This window comes from Panthera pardus, unplaced genomic scaffold, assembly GCF_024362965.1.
Source record: "Panthera pardus isolate Hobbes unplaced genomic scaffold, ASM2436296v1 HiC_scaffold_6, whole genome shotgun sequence".
NCBI classification, from domain to species: Eukaryota; Metazoa; Chordata; class Mammalia; order Carnivora; family Felidae; genus Panthera; species Panthera pardus.
The window spans coordinates 67138988-67166826 of record NW_026526991.1 but is presented as its reverse complement, the minus strand read 5'-3'; the positions used below and the strand labels follow the sequence as shown (position 1 = coordinate 67166826).

Sequence of the window (27839 nt, the reverse complement as noted above, 5' to 3'; positions counted from 1 at the left end):
TCACCCAAAAAGTCTGCCAACAAGTTGCCCTGACTCCATAGTTCCCATGCAACTGTGCTTCCCACAGCAGCCAAAGGAAACTTTGTAAGATACAAACCTGACAGCCTCTCCTCTACATGAATCCTCCCTAGTTTCCCAGTTCGCTCATGGGGAAGTCCACGTCTCTTATGATCTTGGCCCGGCTTTCTTCTCCCGCTTCATTTCTTACCGCTGTCTAGCTCCCACTCCATGCTCCAGATTAAAGTTTGTCAAACAGGGCTTGTATTTTGCATCTGTTCCTGTTTCCCATGACCCCCTTGTATTACCTGTCATAACAGCTGTCATACTGTTTATTTTATCCCCCACACCCTTTTAAGCTTTGTGAAGGCAAAATCCATTTTTAGTTTGTTCATTTTGTATTTCCAGTGCCTACTAGCGCCTGGCATTAGATGTGTACTCAAAAAATACTTGTTGAATGAATGAATGAATGAATGAATGAATGAATCAAACAATAGTTTAATTAACATTAAATGTTTTAATGTTAAACAGAATTCTGACAAATATCAAACATTAAGAAATTATAAAAAGGTAAACTGAGCTTTGGTACTGTGTTCAGAAATGCTTTCTCTTGACACAAATAATAGATTTGTAGGTTGGGAGTAAAATCTTTCTCAAACGCATTAACATAAACTACTGAAATGGTAGGGATTTGGGTACATTGTACCCATTTGTTGAAATTAATGCAAATAAAAAGACTGGGAGAAAGTCAATAAATGGTAGGCATGGTTTTCTGTCAATAATGCAAGATTATGATTTAAATGTTGCTATCAAGTAAGGAGATATTATTAACAGTGAAGAACTAGATTTTTAGAAAGAAATCATTTGGGAAGTTCTGCTTTTGTGTTTTTATGTCAATTAGTGATATTACTATTATTAACAAAAATAACTAAGCACTATATGACAGGCACTGTATTAAATGCTTGTATGTATCAGCACATTTATCTTTCCAAGAATCTTTGAAGGAGGCACTTACTATTTTTCTAATTTTATGTAAGGAGAAACTGAGGCTTAGGAAGGTTGAGCAATGTGTCTGAAGTCACAAGCAATTTAAGTGCAAATGGGATGTACACTCGGAATACAAAATGACTCTCTTTACCACTGTGCTATTTTGCAGTAAGGCAACAATAAGACATTCCCTAAAGACTATATTCCAACAACTTTCAGGATATGAGGGTAACTATAATAATAACAACAATAGTAACTTAAAGTGCTTGCTATATATCTGGACTCTGTTCCAAACACAAATGTGTCCATTCCTTTAATCCTCACGGTCGCCCAATGAGGTAGAAACTACTAGTATGTCCATTCCACAGCTCAGGAAACCAAAGCAAAGCAAAGTGATTGGTCCAAGGCCCTAAAGCCAGAAGAATGAAGCCAGAATACAAATGAGAAGTCTGACTCCAAACCTTTGTCTTAACCACTACATGAAATCTTCTCTGGGGGAAAACAGGCTATCATTAAAACTAATACAAATTCTAAAGTAAATTTTGGGATCCATACTTCAGTCAGTCCACAGTCTGTACGGAAGTAATGCAAAATAAATATTCCAGGTTGGACTAGTTCAAATAGCTGTAGGTTACGAATAGAAGACACTATATTCTGAACCTATTCTGCTATTTTTTAGCTCTGAAATCATGGAACCATTTACCCTGTAAATCTCCGTTTCTTGTGTTAAAAATGGCAATCGCCTATCGATAGATGAATGGATAGAGAAGATGTGGTGTATATATAAAATAGAGTATTATTCAGCCATAAAAAAAGAATGAAATCTTGCCATTTGCAACAAAATGGATGGAGCTAGGGAGTATAATGCTAAGTGAAGTCGGTCAGAGAAAGGTAAGTACCATATAATCTTACTCATATGTGGAACTTAAACTAAATGAGCAAAGGAAAATGAGAGAGACAAACCAAGAAACAGACTCTTAACTATAGATAACAAATTGATGATTACCAGAGGAAAAGTGGATGGAGGGATGGGTGAAATAGGGAATGGGGATTAAGGATGACACTTGTGATGAGCACAGGGTGATGTATGGAAGTGGTGAATCACTGTTATATACCTGAAACTAATAGAACACTATACTATGTCATACAGTATGTTAAACAGTATGTTAACTACACTGGGATTAAAATTAAAAACCTAAAAAAAAAGGTAATCACACTACCTGCCCTAACTAGTTTGTAAGCCTTCCAAGGATCACTCAAGAAAATAAAGAACATTTTTGCCTTTGGAATGCACTTCTGTGCATCAAAATCATTAAAGTCATTCAAAATTCAATACTTGTAGCTTGTGTATAAGCTATACATAAAAGGCTCGATTTCATTGCCTTTCCATAGGCCAAAATAGAATACACTTAGCAATGCATAACACTAACGAGCTCTATCCTAAGTGTATTGTAAAATACGGAAGCTACACAAATTATGATCATTTTAATAATGCATACCATGAACTGGGAAATTATCTTTGTAAACACAGTACGATTATTACTCAAGCAATTTTAAGCATATGTACGATGTAACAAAATAACCAACAGTATAAAATAAAAGTCCTAAATTTGTCTTACTGATGCTGATAACAGCTACAGAATGGTGACCTAATGTTTTAACAACCTGATGGCCTCTAAAATTAACTTAGTTTTAACATTTACAGTATGCCCAAAATTTGCTGGGGTGCTATTTTAAACATTTACTAAAGTTGATTCCTATGGTAAAAATGAATTAAATTGTGTAAATACCAATTGAGTGCTTTATTATGTGCAAAGGACTGTGCCAGGTAATATGTAAAACAAGGATGAGTAGAACACCAGCCTTGCTTTCAGAAGCTTTACAGACACCACCACACTTACACACAAACACACACGCAGGCTACGTGCTAATTACAACTTTAAACATTCTTAGTTTTTAAAATCTTACACTTTACTTTAGATAATTGTCTGCCTTTAGAAGACATAAATGTGGATATCAGGAGGAAAAAAAACTGCAGCATGAAAACTGAAGGATGCTGTGACTCTTTGATTAACCTGTTCAAAGAGTCTAGTTAACAGTGTCCTTTCAACATAAATACTAAAATTATATACCCTGCAATTAAATAATTTTATATTACTTAACTAGCATAATGATATTAAAACTATAGAAACTGTTTATCTACTTAACCTCTATACCAATATAACTTTATTCATATGCTAACGAAGCAACCTTGTCACATGGCTACAAAAACATGAAAATATAAAAATACTGTTATAATTATGGGGTACTGAAGAATGTAGATTTAAAATTTTAAATGACGTAAAATATTGATCTTCATAAGTATACATTATATTTTTATTTCTGGAAAATGACTTATAAATAGTTCACTTGAGGACATTTCTCATTACTTAAGTCACAGTTCACTGTACAATTAACTTACGTCTACAGATACTCCTTTCCTGTATGATTTCATTTTCTTAAAAAGCAAAATACTTTATTTTCAGTAAAAAAAAATTTACATATGAAAGTCAAAGACAATAATTTCAGTAAACAATGGAAATCAGCCACCATATCTTTTCTTAAGTTCTTCAACAGACTTATCCTTCAATCCTGATTTGTCTATGTGATTGAACAACACACGTGCAACTGAAAAAAAGAGAAAAGAATCATTTTAATCTCCATTTTTTAAAAACTAAGTGAAACAAAAACTAAAGGCAATAACCTGATTTGCCAAGTAAAACTCTTCATATTTTAAAGCAATAATCATTAGGATTATTTATAAATTCTAATTCAGATATTTAAAAAGGTTATCTGAGAAAAAAACACAGGAAACTAATGACATTTCTTACCAGAATATTCTGTAAAAAAATTCCCCTACTTTCTCAATAACATTAAACTTGCAGATTAAACTTAACTGATTCTGTACTACCTTAAACACTTTTGCCTGTGTAACAAGTATACTTTTAGTTACTTAATATTTCAATTAACTGTTTTTTAAACTGAAACCATTTTATTTTAAAAGAAAATTCTGTATCACTACTGTAAATTAAAACTTCCTAATAACATCACAAAATCATGTTAGTGATACATTTTTATAATATCTAATAAAATATGTTAACCCTTAAAAGTTAAAACAGGGCGATTGGGTGGCTCAGTCTGTTAAGCGTCTAACTCTTGATCTCAGCTCAGGCCATGATCTCATGGTTTGTGGGTTCTAGCCCCAAGTCAGGCTCTGTGCTGACACTATGGAGACTGCTTGGGATTCTCTTTCCCTCTCTCTCTCTGCCCCTCCCCTGCTTGTGTGCTCTCTCGCTCTCAAAATAAAAAAATAAACTTAAAAAAGTAAAACAGAATTTGCCTATAAATCATATAAAATCACCTTTCATACCACTGAATGGCCCACATTCAACACTTTGGAAAACTCCGTTATAGTTCATACATTTCTCAACATTAAAACCAGCTACTGGTTGTTAATGATACAACAGATAACAACAGCTAAATATTAATTAAATGCTTAGTTACATGCCAGGAGCCCTTCCAGGTGCTCCCCAGGTGCTCCCCTTGGCTGGCAATGGTGACCCAACCAAGACAGTACTGTTGGTAGGCCAGTCTAAGGAAACAACTCCCATTCTTTGAATACACTTGAACTTCCCACATGACAGTAGCAAGAAGCTCCTTTATTCAATGCATTTATACTGACAGGCTGTTATGCACTAAGCACGGTTCTACGCCCTGAGGCCTAGAGAACAAGGTACACAAAGATCCTGTTCTCAGGGAGCTTTCATTCTAACAGGGAGAGAAAAATAATAAACAAATACAGGAAATATTTTCAGCTAGTTACATACTATGAAGAAAAGTGAAGCAGGGTAAGAAGCCAGAGGTGATGAGGGAGGGCAGAGGAGCAGTTATTCTGAGTAGGTCTACTGAGAAAAGGTGCCTCTGAGGTGGCAACTCTCAGGTGAAAACTGAATGAAGTGAAGAAGTAGGCAAGGGGAAGACATTCTAGGCTGAGGCAACGGCCAAACGCAGAGCGCCAAAGGCCAAAATAAGTTTACTAGCTTGATATATCTAAAGATATAAAGTCAGTATAGTGGAGCAGGAAAAAAAGTAGTACAAAAGATTAGAATAGTAATTAAGAGAAGCCAATATTTTTTAGGGAATTTCAGGGGCTATTTTTGACTTAAAACAGAAACGTCTTTTACTTTTTAAACTCTACCCAAAAAGTTCATGTAAAATTACATGTCCACTTCTCTAAGTACAATGTAAAATGTATTTTTCTTAGTGATTCAGACTCAATGTTGCTGCGAGAAACATAAACAAGAAAAGGAGCCCAAAGTACGTTTAGTCCAGGAGGTATATGAAAATGGTACACAGTTTTTGCTATTTTTAAAACTAAACAACCGGTACTCTTGTATTCTAATACCTTTCTCTTTTTCCTAAAACTTAAGTAAAGTCCCAAACTCTAAGTAATTGAAGTTCCCGCACAGGTCGATTTTAGTCAGGTTTCCCTAAGCTGACACCTCATGGTAAAGACCAAGATGTAGAAATAAATAAGGAATACAATTCTGCAGGCTCATCATCTGCCAATTTCCCCCCCATAATCCAGCTGCACTGTACTTAGTTTCTGAATTCAGTCTGCTCTCTCCTGCCTCAGAACTTCTGCATACGTCACTCCCTGGGTCAAAACTCTTCCCCACCCTCTTCATTAATCAACTCCTGTGCTTCTCTGAGGATTCAGCTGAAATCAAACACAAGAAAATTACTCTCATAGTATGAGTCCCACCTCCTTGCACTCATGCCCAGTTACCTGCTCCTGTGGCAGGTACCCTTTACGTGGTCCACGACAGCAGGCTCTCCACCGTTATGCTCTGATGCATTTTCAAGAAGAGTCCAGACTATAAAGCCAGACTGCCTAAGGTTGAATCCTGGGTCTGACTTCCTACCTAGGTGACCTTGGTCAAGTTCCTTACCTCTCTATGCCTCAGTTTCCACCTTTGTAAAAGGGAACTGATAATCACACCTACAACTCATAACACTGTTGTCAGGATTAAAAGATTTTATTTCACTTAATTCAATTTAACTTGTGATTAAATTTAAATGTATGTGCCTTATACATAGTAAATATTCAATACATGTTCCCTACTGTTTGTTGAAAACATAAAGGAACATGTCAGAATAAAGAGATCTGGAAAAGCTTTCTTCACAGAACTTACTTTTTTTCTCAGGTTCTGACATAAACATCACTGCCATATCAAACCTTTTTAGTTCAGAAAGTCTCTGTAAGATTTCAAAGATGAGTGATGGCTCTTCTTTCCTGAAATAATCCAAATATAAAACAAATGATTAAAAGTAGCTCATTTAATTCTGGTTTTTTCTAACACAGTATTTCTAATTATATAGAAATAAGACCTCCATTTATCTTTCTCCCTGGATATAGTCTATATTTTAAGTGCCCAAATGAAGAGATTTATCGTCAACTGAAGAAATCACAATATTCCTAAATGTGAAGCTTAGCACAGACTTTATTAACTTGCTATCACATCTGTCACTTCTACACCTTCCTTTCTTTAAAAAAAGTTTTTTTAAGGGGCGCCTGGGTGGCTCAGGCAGTTAAGCGTCCGACTTCGACTCAGGTCATGATCTCACGGTTTGTGAGTTCGAGCCCCACATCAGGCTCTGTGCTGACAGCTCAGAGCCTGGAGCATGCTTCAGATTCTGTCTCCTCTCTCTGCCCCTCCCGTGCTCATGCTCTGTCTCTGTCTCTCAATAATAAATAAACGTTAAAAAAAAAATTTAAAAAAATTTTTAAGTCCTTTTTCCTCCTACCTAGTCATTTCTCTTCTTATTGCTTGCACTTGTCATCTTTTTACAACTTCTGTAATGCTGAAATTTACTAGAAAGCTGATTTAGTTATACAGAATACAGTAATAATGAAATCCAAGAGAATGACTTTCCCAAATCACTAGAAACAGCGTAACATTACAATACACAGGTATAAGGGAAAAAAATTCAACTTACTCAATGTAAAAGTCATGCAGAATTTTAATGATTTGGTTGAATACATCTGGATCTAGATTCTTCTGAAACAACTTAGGATACATGGATGGTTCAATTTTCTTGGAAGAGATATAAAGAGTTAGAAAACTACATTATGGCAACATTCACATATCACAAATTATGTATATAACAATTGCTTAGGTGAATATGGTAAAGAATAACTATCATGCATTAGTCCTTACTGAGTAATAATGAGGTCACAGTGAAATGTAACTGTGATAGAACAAAAGAGGAACTGTAAGATAATCACTCTGCTCAAGGCAGAGAAAAATCTCATGAACAGAGAGATGGAGATGTACACCCCCTTAGGAGAGACAGGAAACTTGAGAGTGCTCTCAAGGAGCAATAAAAATAACCGGACAGTTTAAAAAATAGAATTACATGAGACAATGTATTTAGAAGTAATTGCGTTCTGGAAAATTGCAAGGGATTATTACTGTAATCACACTTGAGAAAGACAATGCTAAAATCCATTATTTGGTCAATTTCATAAGATTTGTTCTTTTTCTGGGAGCAAATAAGAGCTCATTTTCAGGAGAATGATTGCCTAAATATTGCAAGCAGTTGCTTGGGGCACATGGAAGGCACTCAATGTATTTTAACTTCTTAAAGAAGTTAAAGAAGAATGAAGAATTAAGTTTAGGTTATGGTTTTTCAAATTAGATTAAGTTATTTTAGACCACAGAATTTAACACAGAACCTATTTCCAAAGGCTTCCTGGTTGCAAGTATTTAAAATAGTCTGGCCAGGGTAATATACGCATTCAGCAAGTGCTCTACAACCCTCTTATACAAGAGCAAATACAGTACTCTTATTATATAGTGACAAAAGCAGCTCTGACCTTTCACTTAACTAGAACTGCTAGCTTCCTCTTTCTTACCTTCACATACCGATACAACATATCTGGGGAATTTTTAAGTTGTCTGAAATCAGATTCAAGCTGAAACGAGTTTGCAGGAACAGGAGGAAGAACAGTAGTGATAAACTGAGCAGGTGCTCTGTCTATCTGTATAGAAGTCTTCTCACTGAAAGACTGACATACATCCTGTTTCAGGTTGACTTGGGGTCTGAAATATTTCAGAGGCATCAAACAATTAGAAAAGAACCACAAATCGTCAAAGCTTATATAAGGAGACATCAACAGAGATTTTTTAATTTCTGACTTTACTAATATATTATTGTAACTATTTATATTCTGCACATAGCAAATTCTTTTAGCTGTCAATATCTGTATTTTTGGTAAGACAGATTATACTTTTGCAAATTTTCACATACTGGCTATATAACAACTATTCTCATCTATAGGGCTAATATAACCTGGTCACCTTTTAAAGCGCACCATTTCTATATACATTACTACATCCCATACACTCACAACTCAGCCTTTCCGAAATCTGAATTAGCACGTGTCAAGAAAGATACTCCAAGACACTAAGTGCCTCCTCCTTTAAAAACAATATCTGCCTACTTAGTGTTTTCCTCAAATCACTTATCACTATCACTTTAAATAAAACCACTGAAATTCAACATTAAAAAAAAACTTTTAATAGGATTGCTGATGGCAATACAAGAATGGATGAATAAAGCTTCAACATCCCAAAATAAACCGAATTAATCTATATCTTTTATGTTCTTACCATTAAGCATACATATGACTATTTTAAAATTCCAAGCATAATTTAAGGAGCCCACAAATAATCTTATGTATTAATGACTAGAATAACGATGACTAAATTCTACACTTTTTATGAAGCTTCCTTTTAAAAAATTAAAGATTTTTAGGAGTGCCCGGGTGGCTGAGTCAGTTAAGTGTCCGACTTCGGCTCAGGTCATGATCTCACAGTTCGTGAATTCGAGCCTCACATCGGGCTCTGTGCTGACAGCTCAGAGCCTGGAACCTGCTTCATACTCTGTGTCTCCCTCTCTCTCTGCCCCTCCCCCACTTGTGTGCACTCTCAGTCTCTCTCTCTCTCAACAATAAACATTAAAAATTTTCATAAAAAAGAAACTAAAGATTTTTCTAAATTAAAAAGTGAAATACATACACTGAAGTTCTAGAACAAAAATGCACAGAATCAATTTGCTCAAGATACTTTCTTATTTCTAACTCTCCCACTATGGTATAGGAATAGTGATCACACCTTAAACGAACCCTCTCTTACAGTTAAGTACATATGAAAAAGAAAAACTACAATGTGAAGTTGGGCAGTTCAAAGAATTTTGGTGATGAGCACAAACCAGAAGTCTCATCAGTAATATCAACTTTCTAGTGAATTACAAGCATTCCAGATGAGTATAAAATAAGAGTATTTCTTCTACTCACGGCCGGACTGAAGTATCACTGATTTCTTCTATTTTCAGTACTTTTGCTTTTGGAATATCACTTGTGGGCAAAAGGTCATCTTGGCTTGAATTTTTCTTACTTGTAGCGCCTGCACTTGCTATCCCATTTGCCAGAGTAATGTTATTAGCAGCAGTATCTGGCACATCAATAGTCTGTATCAAATTACCAGTTTCTTCAATAATAACCTTCTTGAGTGGTTTCTAAAACAATTAAAATCAATTCTTTAAATCAACGTATTAGGGTTTTCTATTTTAGGATCACAAATTAAAAGGTTGCAGTGTTCTTACAGCTGATATCGGCTATGTATTTTGAGAATGTACTTGGATTTTAATTTCCCAGACTAACAGTTGTAAGTAAATTCAATTTGATGGTTAGACACACAGGAGTCATACTCTGAGAATATAAAGACTAAAAAGATGCACAGTCCCTACCATATGGAAGTCTAAATGGGAGAAAGAAGAGATGCTCCTATACATAATTACAAGACAATGGGATGCATGCTATAAAAGGTGAAGTACAAAATGCTAAGAGAACAAGGGAGGCTTCACAGAAAAAGGACACATGAACGGCAATGTGGAAGGGCACTGCATGGTCAGTGGAAATATGAGAAGTCCAATGGGGCTGGTGCAAGGGGAGGAGTGGTGGTATGGACAAAGCCTGAAAGGCTCCTTAAAGGCAGTTATAAAGGAATTATGCGCCATGTCAAGGAGTTTGGACTTCATCCTACAGGCAACAAAGCCAAGAAAAATGATAGCCAAACCTACAGTGGGCTAACTGAAGACACGCAGAAAAAGGTCAGACAGTTAATTAGTATTCTGTATGAAACAGACTAACATTAAAATCGAAGTAGATTTTCTAATATGTAGCAGCTGGATAAAACCAGCGAAGGATTAAAGATCTGCCAAAGATATTCACGAAGTTGGTAAGACTTGACCGTATGGTTTTTAATTTAATAAAATAAATAGGGTTTACTCTTTCAGTCACTGTGTCAAACATGTTCAATTTCTTAAGTTTACATATAATACTCTGTTAGTAATAAAAAATTTTTCTTCAGGGGCGCCTGGGTGGCGCAGTCGGTTAAGCGTCCGACTTCAGCCAGGTCACGATCTCGCGGTCCGTGAGTTCGAGCCCCGCGTCAGGCTCTGGGCTGATGGCTCCGAGCCTGGAGCCTGTTTCCGATTCTGTGTCTCCCTCTCTCTCTGCCCCTCCCCCATTCATGCTCTGTCTCTCTCTGTCCCAAAAATAAATAAAAAAAAAAACGTTGAAAAAAAGAAATATTTAAAAAAAAAATTTTTCTTCAATATAATCTAAGTGTTCATTCCAACTGTATGGTTGAACTTTAAATCAAAACGTTGTAGATATAAAAACTTTTTGGGGGCGCCTGGGTGGCTCAGTCGGTTGGTTGAGCATCCAACTTTGGCTCAGGTCATGATCTCATGGTTTGTGAGTTCAAGCCCTGCGTCAGGCTCTGGGCTGACAGCTCAGAGCCTGGAGGCTGCTTTGGATTCGGTGTCTCCCTCTCTCTCTGCCCCTCCCCCGCTCATGCTCTGTCTCTCTGTCAAAAATAAACAAACATTAAAAAAAAAAAAAACTTTTTTGACATATATACTGAACTCAATGACATACAAACTCAATGTTAAATGCAGACATTCTATTAACACAGCTAAGACTAACAGTTAACAACCAAATGTTACTGGATGAACATAACTTTTAAAAGCCATTAGCAAATTTGTTAACAGAATCACAGTAGCAGTTCTATTTAAAGTGCAATTACGTTAAGCTAAGGCCTTCGCTTTGCTGAGAAAAATCAACAGCAACAGTTTTCTATGAAGATATTAACCAAGAATGGGCATGTGTTAGTGCTGCAAAATAAACTGTCATTTCTGACAGGCAATAATCATTGAACTAAATCAATATAGTCCCATTTAAAGCCAAATCCTTTCACTGACAACAGATGTGTCAACATGATCCCAATTTTAAAATTTCCTAATCGGTGGTCTCTATTAAGTGTAGGCAGCTCCCACTGGGAGCTGCTGAGGGCTACTGATGGTTAGGGGGGCAGGGGTAATGACAGTATGCTGGTTAACAGGAGTCAAACACAAAAGATATCACTACAGAAAGATGTAAGAATATATGAAAGCTTCAATTAACCATTTTTTTTAATTAAATTTAGATGCATGACATTTTACTTAGCTCTATATGAATATGGCCATTTCAAGAAAAGGAAGAGAAAAATAATAAACAGAAAGGGAGAAAGAGATGGGAAGTACCAGGTAGAAAGGTGAAGTTTTGCTACAGGAAAACAGAGAAATGAAAATAAAGTATTTCAGCAGAGGCTATGAGATCAGGAAACGCTTCATTTACTACCACCCATTAGGGAGCCCCAGGTCCCAGATAATCTACATCACTGCTCTTCTACATTCTCTCCGGAGATTTGCCAGAAGTGCTCTCAGGCTGTCAGCCCTTGAAACAGAGACTTCCCTGGCCTAGGCTCTCACTTGACTAAAATCATCCTAGGACTCTCTCCACGTCCTGGGCTTTCCTCTCTTTCCTGACCACTTTTCCCGTGATCAGGTTCCTGAAAAGGAAATTAATATTCATTTCACCTAAAACTGCCTTAGCGTTAATCGGTATTATTTCCTTTGATCTAAACTAACCTGTGAGTTATTCTCAAGGAGAAAAAGTAAGGATCACACAGGGATTTGGTAACTGGCCCAAGACTTCAAAGTTTATGAAGGGGGACTAAAATCAACTCTTAAAAACATTACATCAAACTGCATCTTTGATTTTTTAAATAACACCCACTTTTTTACTATAGAGACCTATTATAAAAATAAACAGCAATTTTCCCTTCCCCGCTAGGATACTGATTTTGTTCGGGATCATTTACAGAATGGTTTACCTCAGATGTTACATTTCATAGAGGTGTTTTGTTTTGTTTTGAGGTCTTCCCACAAAAGATTTAAATACATGTTGCGTTTTCAAACTATTAACATAAACTGATATTTAAAGTGAGGGAGAAGAGAACCTAACAAATATATAAAAGCTCCTCAGGGCACACTGGCCATGGTACATCACATACACAGATATTTGGTTTACTACATGTCAATGTTTTTATAATTATGGACAACGAAGTCTGACAAAAGCTTTTTAAACCTTGTGAATTAATTTTTGTGAAAACATCTTACAAAGATGTAAAAGTTTAAACCACTTTTAATTAAACATCTGATCACCTTTACTGAAAAGAACAGAATAGCAGCACATTAACATAATGTATGAAAATGCATACAATGTATAAAAGCTACTAGGTTTATGCCTGGCATATGAACAAGTACAGTCTCAGAATAAAGTCACAGTAAGAACACTAGGGGGCGCCTGGCTGTCTCAGTCAGTAGAGCATGCAACTCTTGATCTCAGGGTCCTGAGTTCAAGTCCCACGTTGGGTGTGGAATTAAAAACAACACTGGAAAAGCATTAAACTAAGAAATTCTGTTAGTAACCTGAAATATGAACTTGACAAACTTTCTTTGCCTTTCTTCCTTTGTAAAAAGAAGACAAAGTATCTGTTTTGACTTCCTTACAAAATTATTTCTCTCAAAATATCTGCCATGCATAACAGTTACTTCCAGGAGGCAGGGAGGGAATCACGAGCAGTGAGGGGCACACGGGGAGATTTTGGGGGCTGACACCTCTCAAGTTTTGACCTAGCTGATTTCATGGGTGTTCACTTTATAATTATTTTTTAAATCTTAATTTGTCTTGTGTACTCTTCTGTATATGTGAATGTTAGAAATTACCATAGAGTCATATCATATATAGATATATTTATATATATATATATATTTGCCCTAAATGAATAACTTTAAAGATCCAGCACAGAACAAATTGCTAAATTCACACCAGCTATTCCTTCTAATATTGCAGGGGGAAAAAACTTGCTTTGTTGGGCTTAATGAAAAATACTACAGTATACCAAAAACAATGTGCAATGGTATATTTTTAAGGACGATTTGCATATACTACAGTTCTGCCGTAGGTGCTGATTTTTTTTTTTTTTTTTTTTTAAGGTGTAGATATAGTACTGAGGGCTTTGCAATGTTAGGGTAATAAACCTGACTGAGGACATTTTAACGATCCTCAGGTTTCTCCAGACATACATGCAATGGGCTGTGTCATTTCCCCACACAGAGCTGGGAGCAGGTGTCTCTCAGAGAGAATGAGGCTGATTACAGCAAGGTGGACATACCACTTGTGCAAATGTGCATTGTACAAAGACCATGTGCTGGATTCTTCGAGCCACGAGGCACACCTCTAACTTTATTTCCAACTGACTGAGCCCCAGGCTGTCCACAGTTGTTTGATGAGTTATGAAAACACCCGAACCAGGGCCCTGTGGTGTCTTCACTAAGTAAAAGGGACAGGTCTCCCCCTTATCCTTGGGGGTCACCTGAACATGTGAAAAACTCTCTGCTTCTGAGCAGGGACCTGAGAGTAGAGAGTTTAAGATGGTGAAGGAATAAATGGGGGTTTCTTTTAATTCTGCACAATCTTTGCAAATCACAACAGGCCTCCAGTCCTCCTAGGGCCTTTATCAGATCCAGAAGCTGGTGCTGCTCCCGTGAGGAACAGCAGCTCTGTCTCTACCAAGGGTACAGAGGACAAGGGAGACGCTGCAGTCATTTTCAGTTGTGACTCTTCCGGGAAACCTTCATCTTTCTGGACAGCACCCTCTCCTGGCCTTACCTCTGTTTTGTGTGTTGTGTGGTGTGTCTGCTGCGTTACTTATTTTCAAAGTCCAAACTCTTAGCTCAGGAGCCTCCAGGCTTCTCGATTTTCAGCTTGTTGTCTTGGTTGTGCCTCCAGAAGCCAAAAGCACTTAAAGGCTGAGGACCTTAGGGCTTTTACCGCGCATTTCTGGGAATAACACGAGGAGGATGGCACCACACTCCATACTGAAGTCTCACGGCCTGGCTGACTCCCAAGAACTCCTCTATGTGGGATGGTTGTTGTTTCCTCCTCTCCTGTCTCCAGTGAGACAATTAACCTGTTCAGAATGTCTGCGGTAATCCTCACAACTGGAAAATGTGAAACCTCATCCCTCCAACTTTACACTGTGTGCTTTGTGCCATTTTGAATGGTCTTAGGTAAATTTCCTAACTCATCACTGCTCCTTCTCTGGTGGCAGATGCGCTACACGGAATCCCTCCAGTTGTACCCTGGGTAAAAATATGCTTAATTATCAGAAGTCACGTATTTGTGCTAGAAAACGTACACTGGAAATGGAAGTTATGAAGAAAGAAAATCAGTTAAAACTGCAGGGCCAGTTCCCCACAAAGTCCTTCAGTTGCGTTCACATGAGCACGTTCTGTTGTGTCCTGAGTCACTGTTAGAATGGATACCACCCCTCATGATACATCATGGGAGTTTTAAACTAGAAGCTGAAACACATCTGTGTTGATCCTATCATTTAGAATTTTTGTCTTTTTCCATAGAATATAATCACTGTGTCTCACAGTGTACTTAAAAATCAGAATTAACAAAGTAACATAAACATAGCTGAGCTTAGTTGACATTTATAAGTAACATGCTCCTCTCAGAAAACACGTTCTCAGTTCCCCTGCAAGACTCCAGACATCCCTATCCAACCAGAGATCTGAGGCCATTAACAGAACTCCCAGAGAAGACTTCTTTGTCTGGGAGGGACACAGAGGGAGGTCAGGGCTGACAGGCAGAACTTTTCCATGGGAGTGGCTATGATTCCACGTGCAGAGTATGGGCTTTTTATTCCCATTCGTTCTCTTCTCAATATACAAATAACAACCTTCTGTGGCCACGGAGAGGGAGGGATGCGAATGCCTGTCTGAAATGCTACTTTATTAGTCTGTAATTACTTGTGTTCGTCCTCTAGGATGCGACCCCTTGCTGTTCTACATTCGCAAACATGGGCAGTGACGGGTGGTGACAGTCGTTTAACCTCCTGGCATCTATTCCCCCAAGCTGTAGGTGACACCCAGTGGGAAGGGTAGCGTTTTCTGGCACTGATGCTGCTCTCTTGCAACCCGGTGGTAGGAAAGGTGGCAGGTGCTAACACCTGCTTTTTTGGGTTTCAGCTGCTGCTGGTATTGGTTCTTCTGTCATATCAACATAGCTTTCACTTCTGTTCTGCAGGTCAATATGGATGCAAGAGAACTTCCTCCCTTACCAGGACCATCCTGCACGTCCTACTCCATGCCCCCCCCTCATCACCATTCATGCGCTACAAGCCACCTCTACCTCCCACATCTTGGTGGCCCCGGGGAGTGCACCTACCACCTCCACCTGCAGAGGATGTGAACAGTAGGAGTTGACATGCAAAGCACATTCACCTTATTTCTGTTGTGGTTGAACTCAGGTGCTGATTTTAGATCAAACCCCACACAAGATGCAAAGCTCTTATAATAAAATCATAATCTCGAACAAGAATGGTACTAGCAATTAAAAATATTTAATTATTATAAAATGTAAAACGACTTCAAATATCTTTAATATCAGAAAACATATGGAAATATTTAAATTTATACCGCTAAATTAAGTCACTGAAAAAGTTATACCAGAATTCTAAATAGCTGAATTTTCTCCAGTTTTATTACGTCAATAATCCTAAGAAGTGTTTTTTAAAGATTCTAAAAATGGTCCTAAGAACTTTCAACATTTCTTTTCAGAGTTTATTAATTCAACAGTTTGTTTCCAACTCTTATTAATACAACACTGATACTTAAAATGGAAAAAACCGAAAGAAAAGTGCTTTTCACTTACAGTTGACCCAAGATGAGATGGATTATCAACAGGTTTTATCACATTTTGCCTTTGTGCAGAATCGAGAAAAACATCATCCCAGTGTCCTTTCTCAATTAAGTCCTTGAAAATAAATTTGTAAGCATGAGTATCAAAATATCCTCAAGTTATTTATGTTAACAGATAATGTGTTTCTGTTTCAGAAAATAAGACCGTATTTTGGTGAAAAGAACACATTACCTTTTTAATTTTGGAAAGTTCAGTTACTGCTTGCTTATTCCCAGGTTCCAGAAGTAAAACAGTTTCAAAATCTAAAGTGAATTTTTAAGAACTACAATAAATTAGTGAAATACTTTATGGAGTTCAAGACATGATACATTTAGTTAATAACCCATGTTTATCTCAAGAAGTTTTACTCAGGATGCTAGAAACAGGGAGCAACAGTAAGAGCTAAGCATTTACTAAGTTCTATTCTAGTTACTTTATGTGAATTCTCTTGTAACCCTCATCACAACGCCACTTTACAGATGATACAAATAAGACCTAGAGGTCATCTAACTCACCAAAGCTCTCACACACACTACTAAAGAATGACAGGGTCACTCAGCAAATGTAAGATAGAATCTAAGAGACCATATAATGGGATATTGTTCAGCCTTAAACCTTGAAGACATTATGCTAAGTGAAATAAGCCAGACACACTCCCTCTCTCTCTGACCCTCCCCCGTTCATGCTCTGTCTCTGTCTCAAAAATAAACGTTAAAAAAATAAAAGAAATAAGCCAGACACAAAATGACAAATATTGCATGATTCAACTTATATAACGTATGTAGAATAGTCAAATTCATAGATAGAAAGTAGAATGGTGGTTACCAAGGGCTGGAAGTGGGGGGGGGGGGGGGACAAGAAGTTCTTATTTAATGGGGAGATTTTCAGGATTAGATGATGAAAAAGTTCTAAAGATGTTTGGTAGTGATGCTTGCACAACAGTGTGAACATACTTAATGCTACTGAACTGTACACTTAAAAAGGGTTAAGATGGTAAATTTTGTTCACGTTATGTATATTTTACTACCATTTTTTAAATACATGAGCTACAGCTAAAGCCAGGCTTAGAGAGAAACTGTCATATTTAAATGCACATATGAGAAAAGGCGGCTGAAAATCCAAGTACTGATGTCAAAGTATTAGAAAACATGCAAATTAAACCTAAACAAAGCTGAAGAAAGAGCAGAAATAAAATGAAACAGAAAACACACACAATAAAACCAAGTTGGTTCTTTAAAGAAACTAACAGAATGAATACTTAAAATCTGACAGATCCTGGAAAAATAAAATAATTAGTACCAAGAATAAAAAGGCGCATCACTCCAGATTCCACATTATCCTCTAACCCTGAACAGCTGATCCCCTTCCCTTTTCTTTCTGCCTTTTCCTTTTCACTGATAATTCAAATTACTCATTAATTTCCACTGGCAGTTAGCCAGATTAGACTATATGCTATTAAAGTAAAAGATAATCCGGTCCACTACGGAAGCCATATTCCTCCAAATATGCCAACTATGAATGATCTAAACTGTGAAAGAAAATTTACTTCTCTAAGTTCTGTATTCTTGAACCCTGGAAAAGCTACATGAATCTCTGCTTCTGTAACTTGGCAGTCTCATCAGGACAAGTGAGTGACAGTTGTCATAAAACAGTCGTACCTTGTTTGGCATCATTTAACTTTCCCAAAAATGTTCTCGCCGTTCCTCTCCTGGCAAAAGCTTTAGAGTATGAGCCATCTAATAAAATAGCTTGTGTGCAGTCTTTTTCAGCTTCTTCATATCTGTTAAACACGACAAAATTACCAACTGGAAAATGCAGCTTATAGAAAAACTTCACATAAACTTGAGTTTCTAATGTAAAAAGCAGGCATATTATTTCAACTAAAAACTCCCAAATCTGTCTTTGAAAGAAGACCATTTCTTTTTTATTCTTCATTCTCACCAAAACTTGGGATTATCTGGTAAGGAGGGAAAAGGTACCAGATTAAAAGAAAGCCAGAAAAAAGTGTGCTGGAAGGATGCAATCGAATGATGGTAAAGCACAAGCAGAGCAGACAAAAGAATCCCACTGCTGGCAGCCTACCTCCCCTCTAACTTTACGTGTAGTACACGTAAGTACTACACTAACAGTTAGAACTGGCACTAATTTTCAAATACAACTTCAATAATATTTACCCACAATAGACACCACCTAAGGAAAACAAGACCATGGGACTTAGGACTCCTTATATGTGTGATGGCATATCATCTAACGCTTTTCATAAATTCTACTCAACCATGCAACCAGCTATCAATTCAGTCAGACTGGGTAGTGCTCTATAAAAACAGAAAGCTAAGGAGACCTTAAAAAAAAACCAAAAACTTAAGACCCTCCTATATTTCAAAATGACATTAATGAATTACTGTAAATTTATTTGGCATGATAATGGTATTGTGGTTATGTACAAAAAATCCTTTAGGGATTAGATGTCATAATACCTATGATTTGCTTTACAATAATTCAGAGGGAAAAAAGCTAAATGTAACAAAAAAAGTACGGCTTGTTAAAACTAGATGATTTGGTACATGAAGTTTATTATATTACTTTCATGAAAGCTGCAAACATTTCATAATAAAAATATTCTAAAACAGGAGAATCTCCTGTGATTACATTTTCCCTAAGGCCTACATGACTGCTATCCTACCCTTGAAACAAGACCTCCTAAGAACAAAATAAAATTTCTAGTGAACTTAAACATCCCTTAATCCTTTAATTCGCTTTTCAATGAAAGAAAGAGTATGTCTGTATATGTGCAAATATAGAGGCCCTATGCCTCTACCAATATATATTCTACTTTGCTGATTAGGTCATTCTCCCATTCAAGACATGAACACGGCCCCCACACTTTTCAGGGTACAGTACTTTAAAGAGCACAAAGCCAAGGGCTTGTCTGGCTCTCCAGCCTTATCTCTATCACTGGACCCTGCATAACAGTCATAATACGAACCACTTGCCCTTTCAGAAGTTACATGAACTTTTCCACTCTGAACTGGGACACTCAACCTATTTTTCATATCTCAACCTATTATTCACTCTCACTGATCAAAATAATGTATCTCTAATTGTGTCTATTTTTTTAATTTTTAGTATCTATTCAGTCTTGAGAGAGAGAGAGAGAGAGAGAGCGAGAGCAAGGGGCAGAGAGAGAGGGAGACACAGAATCCGAAGCAGGCTCCAGGCTCCGAGCTGTCAGCACAGAGCCCAACACAGGACTCGAACCCACAAACCACGAGATCATGACCTGAACCAAAGTCAGATGCTTAATCGACTGAGCCACCTAGGCACCCCATGTTTGTCTGTTAGTTTAAATGAGGATATATATAAACAAAATTTACTTATATGACAGGAGTTCCTAACCTGAGGTCCTTTGAGAGATGTGAAAAGCTGAATGGAAAAAATACTACATGCTTATTTTCAGTTACTTACTTTAAATGGGATTTAGCTTTTCTTTCCATTATAACTGCAGACAATAAACCACGGTAGCAAAAGCAGTAGGTGATTTTACACTAATAAGTATCACTGATATTTTCATATCACATTACAACTGTTACAAACATCTCAAAATACTATTTATGCTCACCACTATTTCAGATTTACAGTAGTAATTTAACCTGCTGTTTGTTTGTATGTGATCACAGAATCCCTGTTTATAAATGCTCCTATGACCTAACTGGCCAACTATCGGGCAACTCTGTCCCTAGCAGTCATTCAGATGCCAAAGAGCAAGGTCACGTGTTATCACACTGGGAACACAATCATCTGTGCACCTTTTTGGGTATTTCCTATCCACACTTATCAGTTCATCAGTATATGGAAGAAGATGTCACAGATCACCCCAAACCTAAAGTTTCACATTACGTCTTTCAAAAACATTTTTAGCTTTAAATTTACCTGTATTTTTTTTTTAATTTTTTTTTTTTTAACGTTTATTTATTTTTGAGACAGAGAGAGAGACAGAGCATGAACGGGGGAGGAGCAGAGAGAGAGACACAGAATCGGAAGCAGGCTCCAGGCTCTGAGCCATCAGCCCAGAGCCCGACGCGGGGCTCGAACTCACGGACCGTGAGATCGCGAGATCGTGACCTGAGCTGAAGTCGGACGCTTAACCGACTGAGCCACCCAGGCGCCCCAAATTTACCTGTATTTTTTTTTAAGTAGGCTCCATGCCCAGCATAGAACCTGAACTCACAGACCTGAGATCAAGACCTGAGCTGAGATCAAGAAGTCAGACACTTCACCAACTGAGCCACCCCAGCACCCCGAATTCGCCTATGTTTTAAATGTAGTTTCTCATTTTGTTGTGGTATGTATATCACTGTATCACAAATTTTTAAAAACTGTTTCAATAAAATTGATTTCCTTTGTACTCTCAAATGTATAATTATACATGGAAAAATACTATTCTGAAGAAGGTTCCCCATGCAGCCAAAGGGGTCCATGGCACCAAGGTAACTACGAATCCCTATTTTAAGTATTTACATGGTTTTTTCTTAAATTCTGTCACTAGTGTATAAAATATTATCACAACAGATATAAAGAACCATGAGACACAGTTTCTGCCGTCAGATATTATCCTGATTGTCCAACTTGGAACCCCTGAGTACATCCCGAACAGTTGTTTAGTACCATAGGACCAAGTTTTAGCTGTATATATATAATCAATCAGCTTATCTCAATGGCAACAATTCTCTTTTGTGATGTATGGATATGCATATATAAAACACTTCCAGATAAAAATGTGCCCAAAAGGTTCTGAGGTTAAAATACTTTTTAGGGACACCTGGGTGGCTCAGTCAGTTAAGCGTCCGACTTCGGCTCAGGTCACGATCTCACAGCTTATGAGTTTGAGCCCTACATCGGGCTCTGTTACTGACAGCTCAGAACCTGAAGCCTGTGTCTCCCTCTCTCCCTGTCCCTCCCCACTCAAGCTGTCTCTCTCTCAATAAACATTAAAAAGATTTTTTTTAATAATTTTTAAATCATTAATTCAGAATAACACGCATGAAACAATTAATGTTAAATTGTGTAATGGCAGACTATTAAAAGTGGGACAATAGGGGCGCCTGGGTGGCTCAGTTGGTTGAGCATCCGACTTTGGCTCAGGTCATGATCTCACAGCTCATGAGTTCGAGCCCCGCGTCGGGCTCTGTGCTGAGAGCTCAGAGCCTGAAGCCTGCTTGGGATTCTGTGTCTCCCTCTCTCTCTGCCCCTAACCCACTCGCATTCTGTCTCTGTTTCTCTCAAAAATAAACAAACATTAAAAAAAACAAAAATAGTGGGAAAATAATAACAAGAGCTAATATTTACTGAATACATACTGATATTCAGTCTCTCTCTTTTAAATTTAATGCTCAGCTGCTTCTGATTCTGTGTCTCCCTCTCTCTCTGCCCCTCCCCCACTCATGCACGCACGCGCACGCTCTCTCTGTGAAAAATAAACATTAAAAAAAATTTTTTTTTAAATAAAAAATAAATTTAATGCTCAGGAGTAAATAAATTATATTTTATTTAATTGTCTATCTAATAAGCCAATTTATGGTAAATTTCATTTTCACCCTGAAAAGCATTAAGTACATCCAACACTTACTTCTGAATCTTCAGATAGGCCATTGCTCTGTTAGCCGGAAGAAGGGCATTAGTGCCATCTGCTGCTATCCCCCGAGTGTAGCATTCAATTGCCCTTTCGTATTTCCCCTCTTTGAAAAATCCATTCCCCTATCATTTTGGAGAGAAATATAAAGAAGAACGAAAAAAAATGCCAAAAAGTTAGTTGAATTCAAATCTTAAGTAAACACTATGAGAATACTCAACAATATTATACCAGTAATTAAAGTATATTTTAATGTTAAAAATCTAGTCCACGATATATGCTTTAGAATGTTAGTTTAGGTGGTTTTTTGTAATGGCATTCTTCTCTTTTCAGAACTAAAAAGAAACATACACTACTATCCTACTTTGCAGCATTAACCATTATTCTACTAATTAAATGTTAAAGCTTAATTTAAAAACACATTGTAATATAGGCTTAAATATTATACTCTAGTTACACCAAAGGTTGCACAATAGAATTTCATAACCCAAGTAATTTTTGTGAAAGGACAGAGTACCAAAATTGTACAGTTCATTCTTTGGTAACATTAACATGTCTAAACACAGGATAAATTAAACCATATTAGAATGTGCATACCAGATTACCCTGTAACATTGATTTATAGGCTTATCACAATCAATAATCATTCCATAAGTATTTATTAAAAATCTTCTGTGGGTCCATGAAAAACTACAGATATATTAAATTAAATGTCAACGATTTCTAAACGAATTTATTAGAAACAGTCTAGTGTGAATTAGCGGAAAAAAAATTATATATAAGAATGAACTGTAACTTATTTCTACGCTAAATTTACATCTATATGTAAGTATGTTAAAATAATCAGAGTAATTTGCTCCCTAAACTATGTTTTTTTTTTAATTATGTACCAAGTCATCAATTACTCAAGTTTTGAATTATAAGCTCCAGAGGTTTTTAGTGTAATTTGCAACTCCTACTGAAGAATCTAAATATTAGAGAAGACAGAAACAGATGAACAAGAAACAAAGAGCAAATTCAACAAAACATATGTATGTTGAAATCCCTCTGGATTACCAGATCTTTCTGTGAAATGGCCTGCTGCTTATTCTGTTGCTGTTCAATTTGCTTTTTCTCTTCTTCAGTTGTCTTAATCATCGTATCAGCTCCCTTTGGGCATGAATTTTCTTTGGATGCTAAAGCCTAGGAGACACAGTAGTCCACTAAAATAAAACAAGTAATACAAGATGCATACATATTTCACTGTGAAATACTAAATTACTCAAATATATTAGAATTTCTACCATACTTCAAATTAATACTGAAATAATATCTTTCACTCTAATTCAAAATCTAATTCAAATTACAAAACAAAACAGATACATAATAAATTTAATACACATCTTATTCCAATTAAAATCACTAATGGTAGTTGTTCATTTATTTATCCAACAAATATTTACTGAAATTCTACACAGGCCAGGCACCATCCTAGAAACTATTTTCAAAAATAAACGGATAATCGGGGCGCCTGGGTGGCGCAGTCGGTTAAGCGTCCGACTTCAGCCAGGTCACGATCTCGCGGTCCGTGAGTTCGAGCCCCGCGTCAGGCTCTGGGCTGATGGCTCGGAGCCTGGAGCCTGTTTCCGATTCTGTGTCTCCCTCTCTCTCTGCCCCTCCCCCGTTCATGCTCTGTCTCTCTCTGTCCCAAAAATAAATAAAAAACGTTGAAAAAAAAAAATTAAAAAAAAAAATAAATAAACGGATAATCAAGACATCACCAAATTTCTCAAACTTCATATTCATAGTCATTACTTGACCTCAGACAAAATACAAAAATATATAACACAGTTAACAATTATAAGACAGTTGATATATTTATCAACAGATTTTATGTGCTATAAGTAATGGCAATATTTAAAAGCAGATTTTCCCCAATCATTGTCACTTTTTTCTCAAAGTTTCAATGCATGGCACAATAATTATGACTCTGATTCAACAGCAAAGTGAAAGGAATATGTAACTGTACAGTATAATTTGACAAAAAACTTTTTAAGTATTTTCTTACTGTTAAAAAATTAGTACTATTTTTGCTAAGATATAAACTATAAAGACAGAACAACTTAAAACTAACAAAATCAAAGAAATATGCAAAAACTTAGTACAGAAATAAAAGCACAAGCCAAAAAGAAAAATTATGGGGATAAAGAAAAATAATTGTCATCTGGGAAAAAATAAAGCAGCAGGAGTTGAAAAACCTCCAGTGATTTTTTTTGAAGATTTTAAGTAATCTCTACACCAACAGTGAGGCTCAAACTCACAACCCCAAAATCAAGAGTCTTATACTCTATACCAAGTGGGCCAGTCAGGTGTCTCTCAGATGACTTTTTTAAATGATGATTCCTAGGGATCCTGAAATACTATTCTACTTCCTCTAGCTTGCAAATTTGTTTAGTAAAACTGTACAGTACAAAGAATTAAAATTAGAAAAAGTCTATATTAAGTAATCTATGGTACAAAGACTATGCAAAAACCTTTACTTCATCAAATAAACGTTAAGTAATGCACTTAAATAACTATGTCTTACCTGATTAATTTTCCTGAGTTCATTCGTTGCTTCAAAGTTATTTGGTTCTAGTTCTAATACTTTTTCATAATCTAAGTAAATTTGAAGATAAAGAATATGTGAAAGACAAGATATCAAAAAATTCCATAGAACAATCATTTGCTACATGTGACAAACAGGCATGCATCCTACAGCAAAATTACGAGGAACCAAGAAATACTAACCAACAGGACGGTTACTGGACTATCTTCATTCTCCACCAAGACAAACAAAATCCTAACAGAATCCCTTGACAAATCACCCTCTTCCACCAGCCCCAGGAAGGACACTTACTATCATTAAGTTGTACATCTTAAAACCAGAAACACAGAATCCTATTAGATTATCAACTTTATTCAGATTTTATGATTTATAGTACACAAACTTATTTTATGGAGTAACAAAAGGCTTAGACTTTACAAATGAAGAAAAACATGTCACGGACTCTATGTGCCGTGCCTCTCTGCCTCACGATATCCAACAAGATGCTTTAATCCCTATTTTACGGCAGGAAAACTGAAAATCATAGGGGACCCACAACCTTCCCCTTGGTCACATAGCTAATACACAGTGGAGTAAGAATTTGAACCAAAGTCTGATTGGTGGCAAATAATGCATTCCTTCCCAAAGTAGCAAAAATGAGATTTCTTCAAATATAGAAATCTCTCTGAGGGTAGTAACTGTGATTACCTAGTATTCTTTGTATAGCATCTGTTAAATTAAACTATTAAAGAGTGTTTTAGATAATAATAAGATGAAAATATTAATACCTTTTTTGGCATCCTCTAACTTTTGCAAAGCAAATCGAGCAGCACCTCGTCTTGTATAAGCCTTGGTATAACTTCTATTCAAGGCAATTGCTAAATTACAATCAGACTCAGCAACAGCAAATCTGCAATTTAAAAAAGTTGAAGTTAATAATATTCATTTGTCAAACCAAAACTTCAAAATTTGTTTCTGATATCCCACCTTCTTTTATTTACTTAAGGCTACTGAAAAGCATTAATTCATGATGGTGAGATGTAAGTAACATTCCCTCTAAACGAAAAAGAATGCCCACTACCACTGCTTTCTGTCAGTATTATATTAGAGGTCCTGGCTAATGCAGTTTCACAAGAAAGAAATATACAGCTAAAAGACTGGAGAGGAACAAAACTCAGATGATGTGATGGTCTACCTAAAAAACTCAAAACAATGTGGAGACACTGTTAGTAATAATGAAAGTTTGCAAGGTGACTGCTTTACTAAAGATAAGCAACAACAACAAAAAAACAGAAATAAATCTAACAAAAGATATGTAAGACCCATATGCAGAACATTTGAAGACTGTCTTCAAAAACATCAAAGACTTAAGTGGAGATATATCATATTCATGATTTATACTAAGTCACAAAACCATAGCAATATAATTCTCTCCAAACTGATCTATAAATCCAAAGCAATTAGAATCAAAATACCTACAGAATTTTTCAAGGAGTTTGACAAGATGATTCCGGTATTTACACTGATAAGCAAAAGTCCAAGAATACCCAAGACATTCCCAAAAAATAATAAGGTAAGAATACATGTCCTATGCCAAATATGGAGACTTATTATAATGCTATAGCAATTAAAGGTAGTATGGAATGAGTTATACGGATAGGCAACAGATCAACTGGAGAACAGAATGATGAAAAAGAGATCCATGTGGAACACCTAGGTGGCTCAGTGGGTTGAGCTCAGTGGATTTCAGTTCATGGTCTCATGGTTTATGAGACTAAACTCCACATCAAGCTCTGTGCTGACAGTGCGGAGTCTGCTTGGCATTCTCTCTCTCCCTGCCCCTCCCTTGCCCTCTCTCGCTATCAAAATAAGTAAATAAACATAAAAAAAAAAAAAAAAAGAAAGAAAAAGAGATCCATGCAAACTAAGCATACGACAAGGTGGCATTGCAGATCCATGGGGAAAGTGTGGATGTTCAATAAATAAGACTGACATGACTGAAATAGTCATATGAAAAGATACGAAATTAGACTTCTACCTTCAGCATACATAAAGACTTAAACATGAAAATTAAAACTTAAAAACTTTTAGAAGAAAATATAGAAGACTATTATGAGCTTAGCATGGGAAACTACTGTTGTAACAAATTATATTTTTTAAAGTGCTAACCTCTAAAAAAAAAAACAATAAATTGAAATATATTAAAATTAAGAATTTCTGCTCATTGAGACTTCACAGAGAAAGAAAAAAAGCAAAGCTGCAGATTGGGGGGAAATAATTATTATAAACACTGAAGGATTAGTATCCCGAAAGAATTCTTAAAAATCAATAGAAAAACAGACTTACAGAAAAATGCCCAAAAGACAAAACAGGCATTTCACAGGGAAACAAAGGAATACAGGTGACAAATAAATACATAAGATGTTCAACCTCATTAGCAGTTGTGGAAATGCAAATTAAGACCAAGGTGAATTACCATTTTGCACCCACTTGACTGAAAACAATTAAGAAGCCCGATTCTACCAGTGTTGGTAAAGACACGGAGCAAGCATCCACACACACTCCTAATGAGAACATAAACTTCTACAACTACCTTTGCATTACTTGTACAACTGGTCATCACCATGTAAGTAGAACGTATATATACATCCTGTGACCCAACCCCAAGAAACCTACAAAACTGTCAACATTATCACTGCTTTAAGGAAGGGAGAAAAGGGTGGTAGGGAGGGAGAGAGGGGGGGAAAGAGGGAGAAGAAAAGGAAAGAGTGAAAGAAAGGAGGCAACCAACAATCCAGCACCAGGAAAATGGATACAGGGAGGAAGCCCTGGTGGTGAAGAAAGATAAGAGAGAGGAGAGCACACCGGGAAACGCAAGGGGAGAACACTTCCCCAAAGCCACTGGTTTGGAAAACAAGGGACTAATTTTCTAGTTTCTGCAACCAGCAGGGCTCAAAGACAGGAGTTTTAGAGGTCATAGGGCAGGGCTAGGATAGAGCCCTGAAGGGCACCGCCCTACTCCTGGAGGGCAGGCAGGCAAACAACCCTGGGGCAGACAGTACAGTGATCTGAGGATCCCCTAAAATTGTTCCCTTTTCTTGGAGCACATCTATGAGAGGTGGCTTTCAAAAAGGGGCCTCTCCGGGGATGAAAGAACCATTTCCATCCCCCCACACCTCTCAGCGTAGGCACAGAGACACTGACTGAGGGCAGCTAACCCAGACACTGGCTATTTAACCTGCTTTGCTCCAAATCCCATGACCCTGAGCTACAGCGATTGCCCTTCTTGGTCAAAACTGCATCCATCCCAGCACAGTGAGACCCTCCTCCAGAAGACCAGCGAGGGTCCCCACCAGACCAGGTCCCTAAAGTCTGGAGTTTTAAAAGTCAGCAGCCTTGGCTACAACAGAGCCCAA

The 27839-nt window shown here is 36.9% G+C and overlaps 1 protein-coding gene across 1 annotated transcript in view; it reads right to left on the bottom strand.

The window, feature by feature from the left end:
* Positions 1 to 494: 494 nt before the first annotated feature.
* Positions 495 to 27839, bottom strand: part of RPAP3 (RNA polymerase II associated protein 3) — a 40783-nt gene continuing 13438 nt past the window's right edge. The window contains exons 6-17 of the mRNA XM_019419136.2: positions 25212 to 25333; positions 24424 to 24494; positions 22914 to 23039; positions 21855 to 21982; positions 17887 to 18008; positions 16421 to 16491; positions 16202 to 16303; positions 9386 to 9606; positions 7943 to 8129; positions 7024 to 7121; positions 6219 to 6319; positions 495 to 3651 (exon numbers count right to left, since the gene is read on the bottom strand). Coding sequence (XP_019274681.1) covers positions 3566 to 3651; positions 6219 to 6319; positions 7024 to 7121; positions 7943 to 8129; positions 9386 to 9606; positions 16202 to 16303; positions 16421 to 16491; positions 17887 to 18008; positions 21855 to 21982; positions 22914 to 23039; positions 24424 to 24494; positions 25212 to 25333 — 1435 coding nt within the window. The 3' untranslated portion in view covers positions 495 to 3565. The remainder of the gene's footprint in view (positions 3652 to 6218; positions 6320 to 7023; positions 7122 to 7942; positions 8130 to 9385; positions 9607 to 16201; positions 16304 to 16420; positions 16492 to 17886; positions 18009 to 21854; positions 21983 to 22913; positions 23040 to 24423; positions 24495 to 25211; positions 25334 to 27839) is intronic.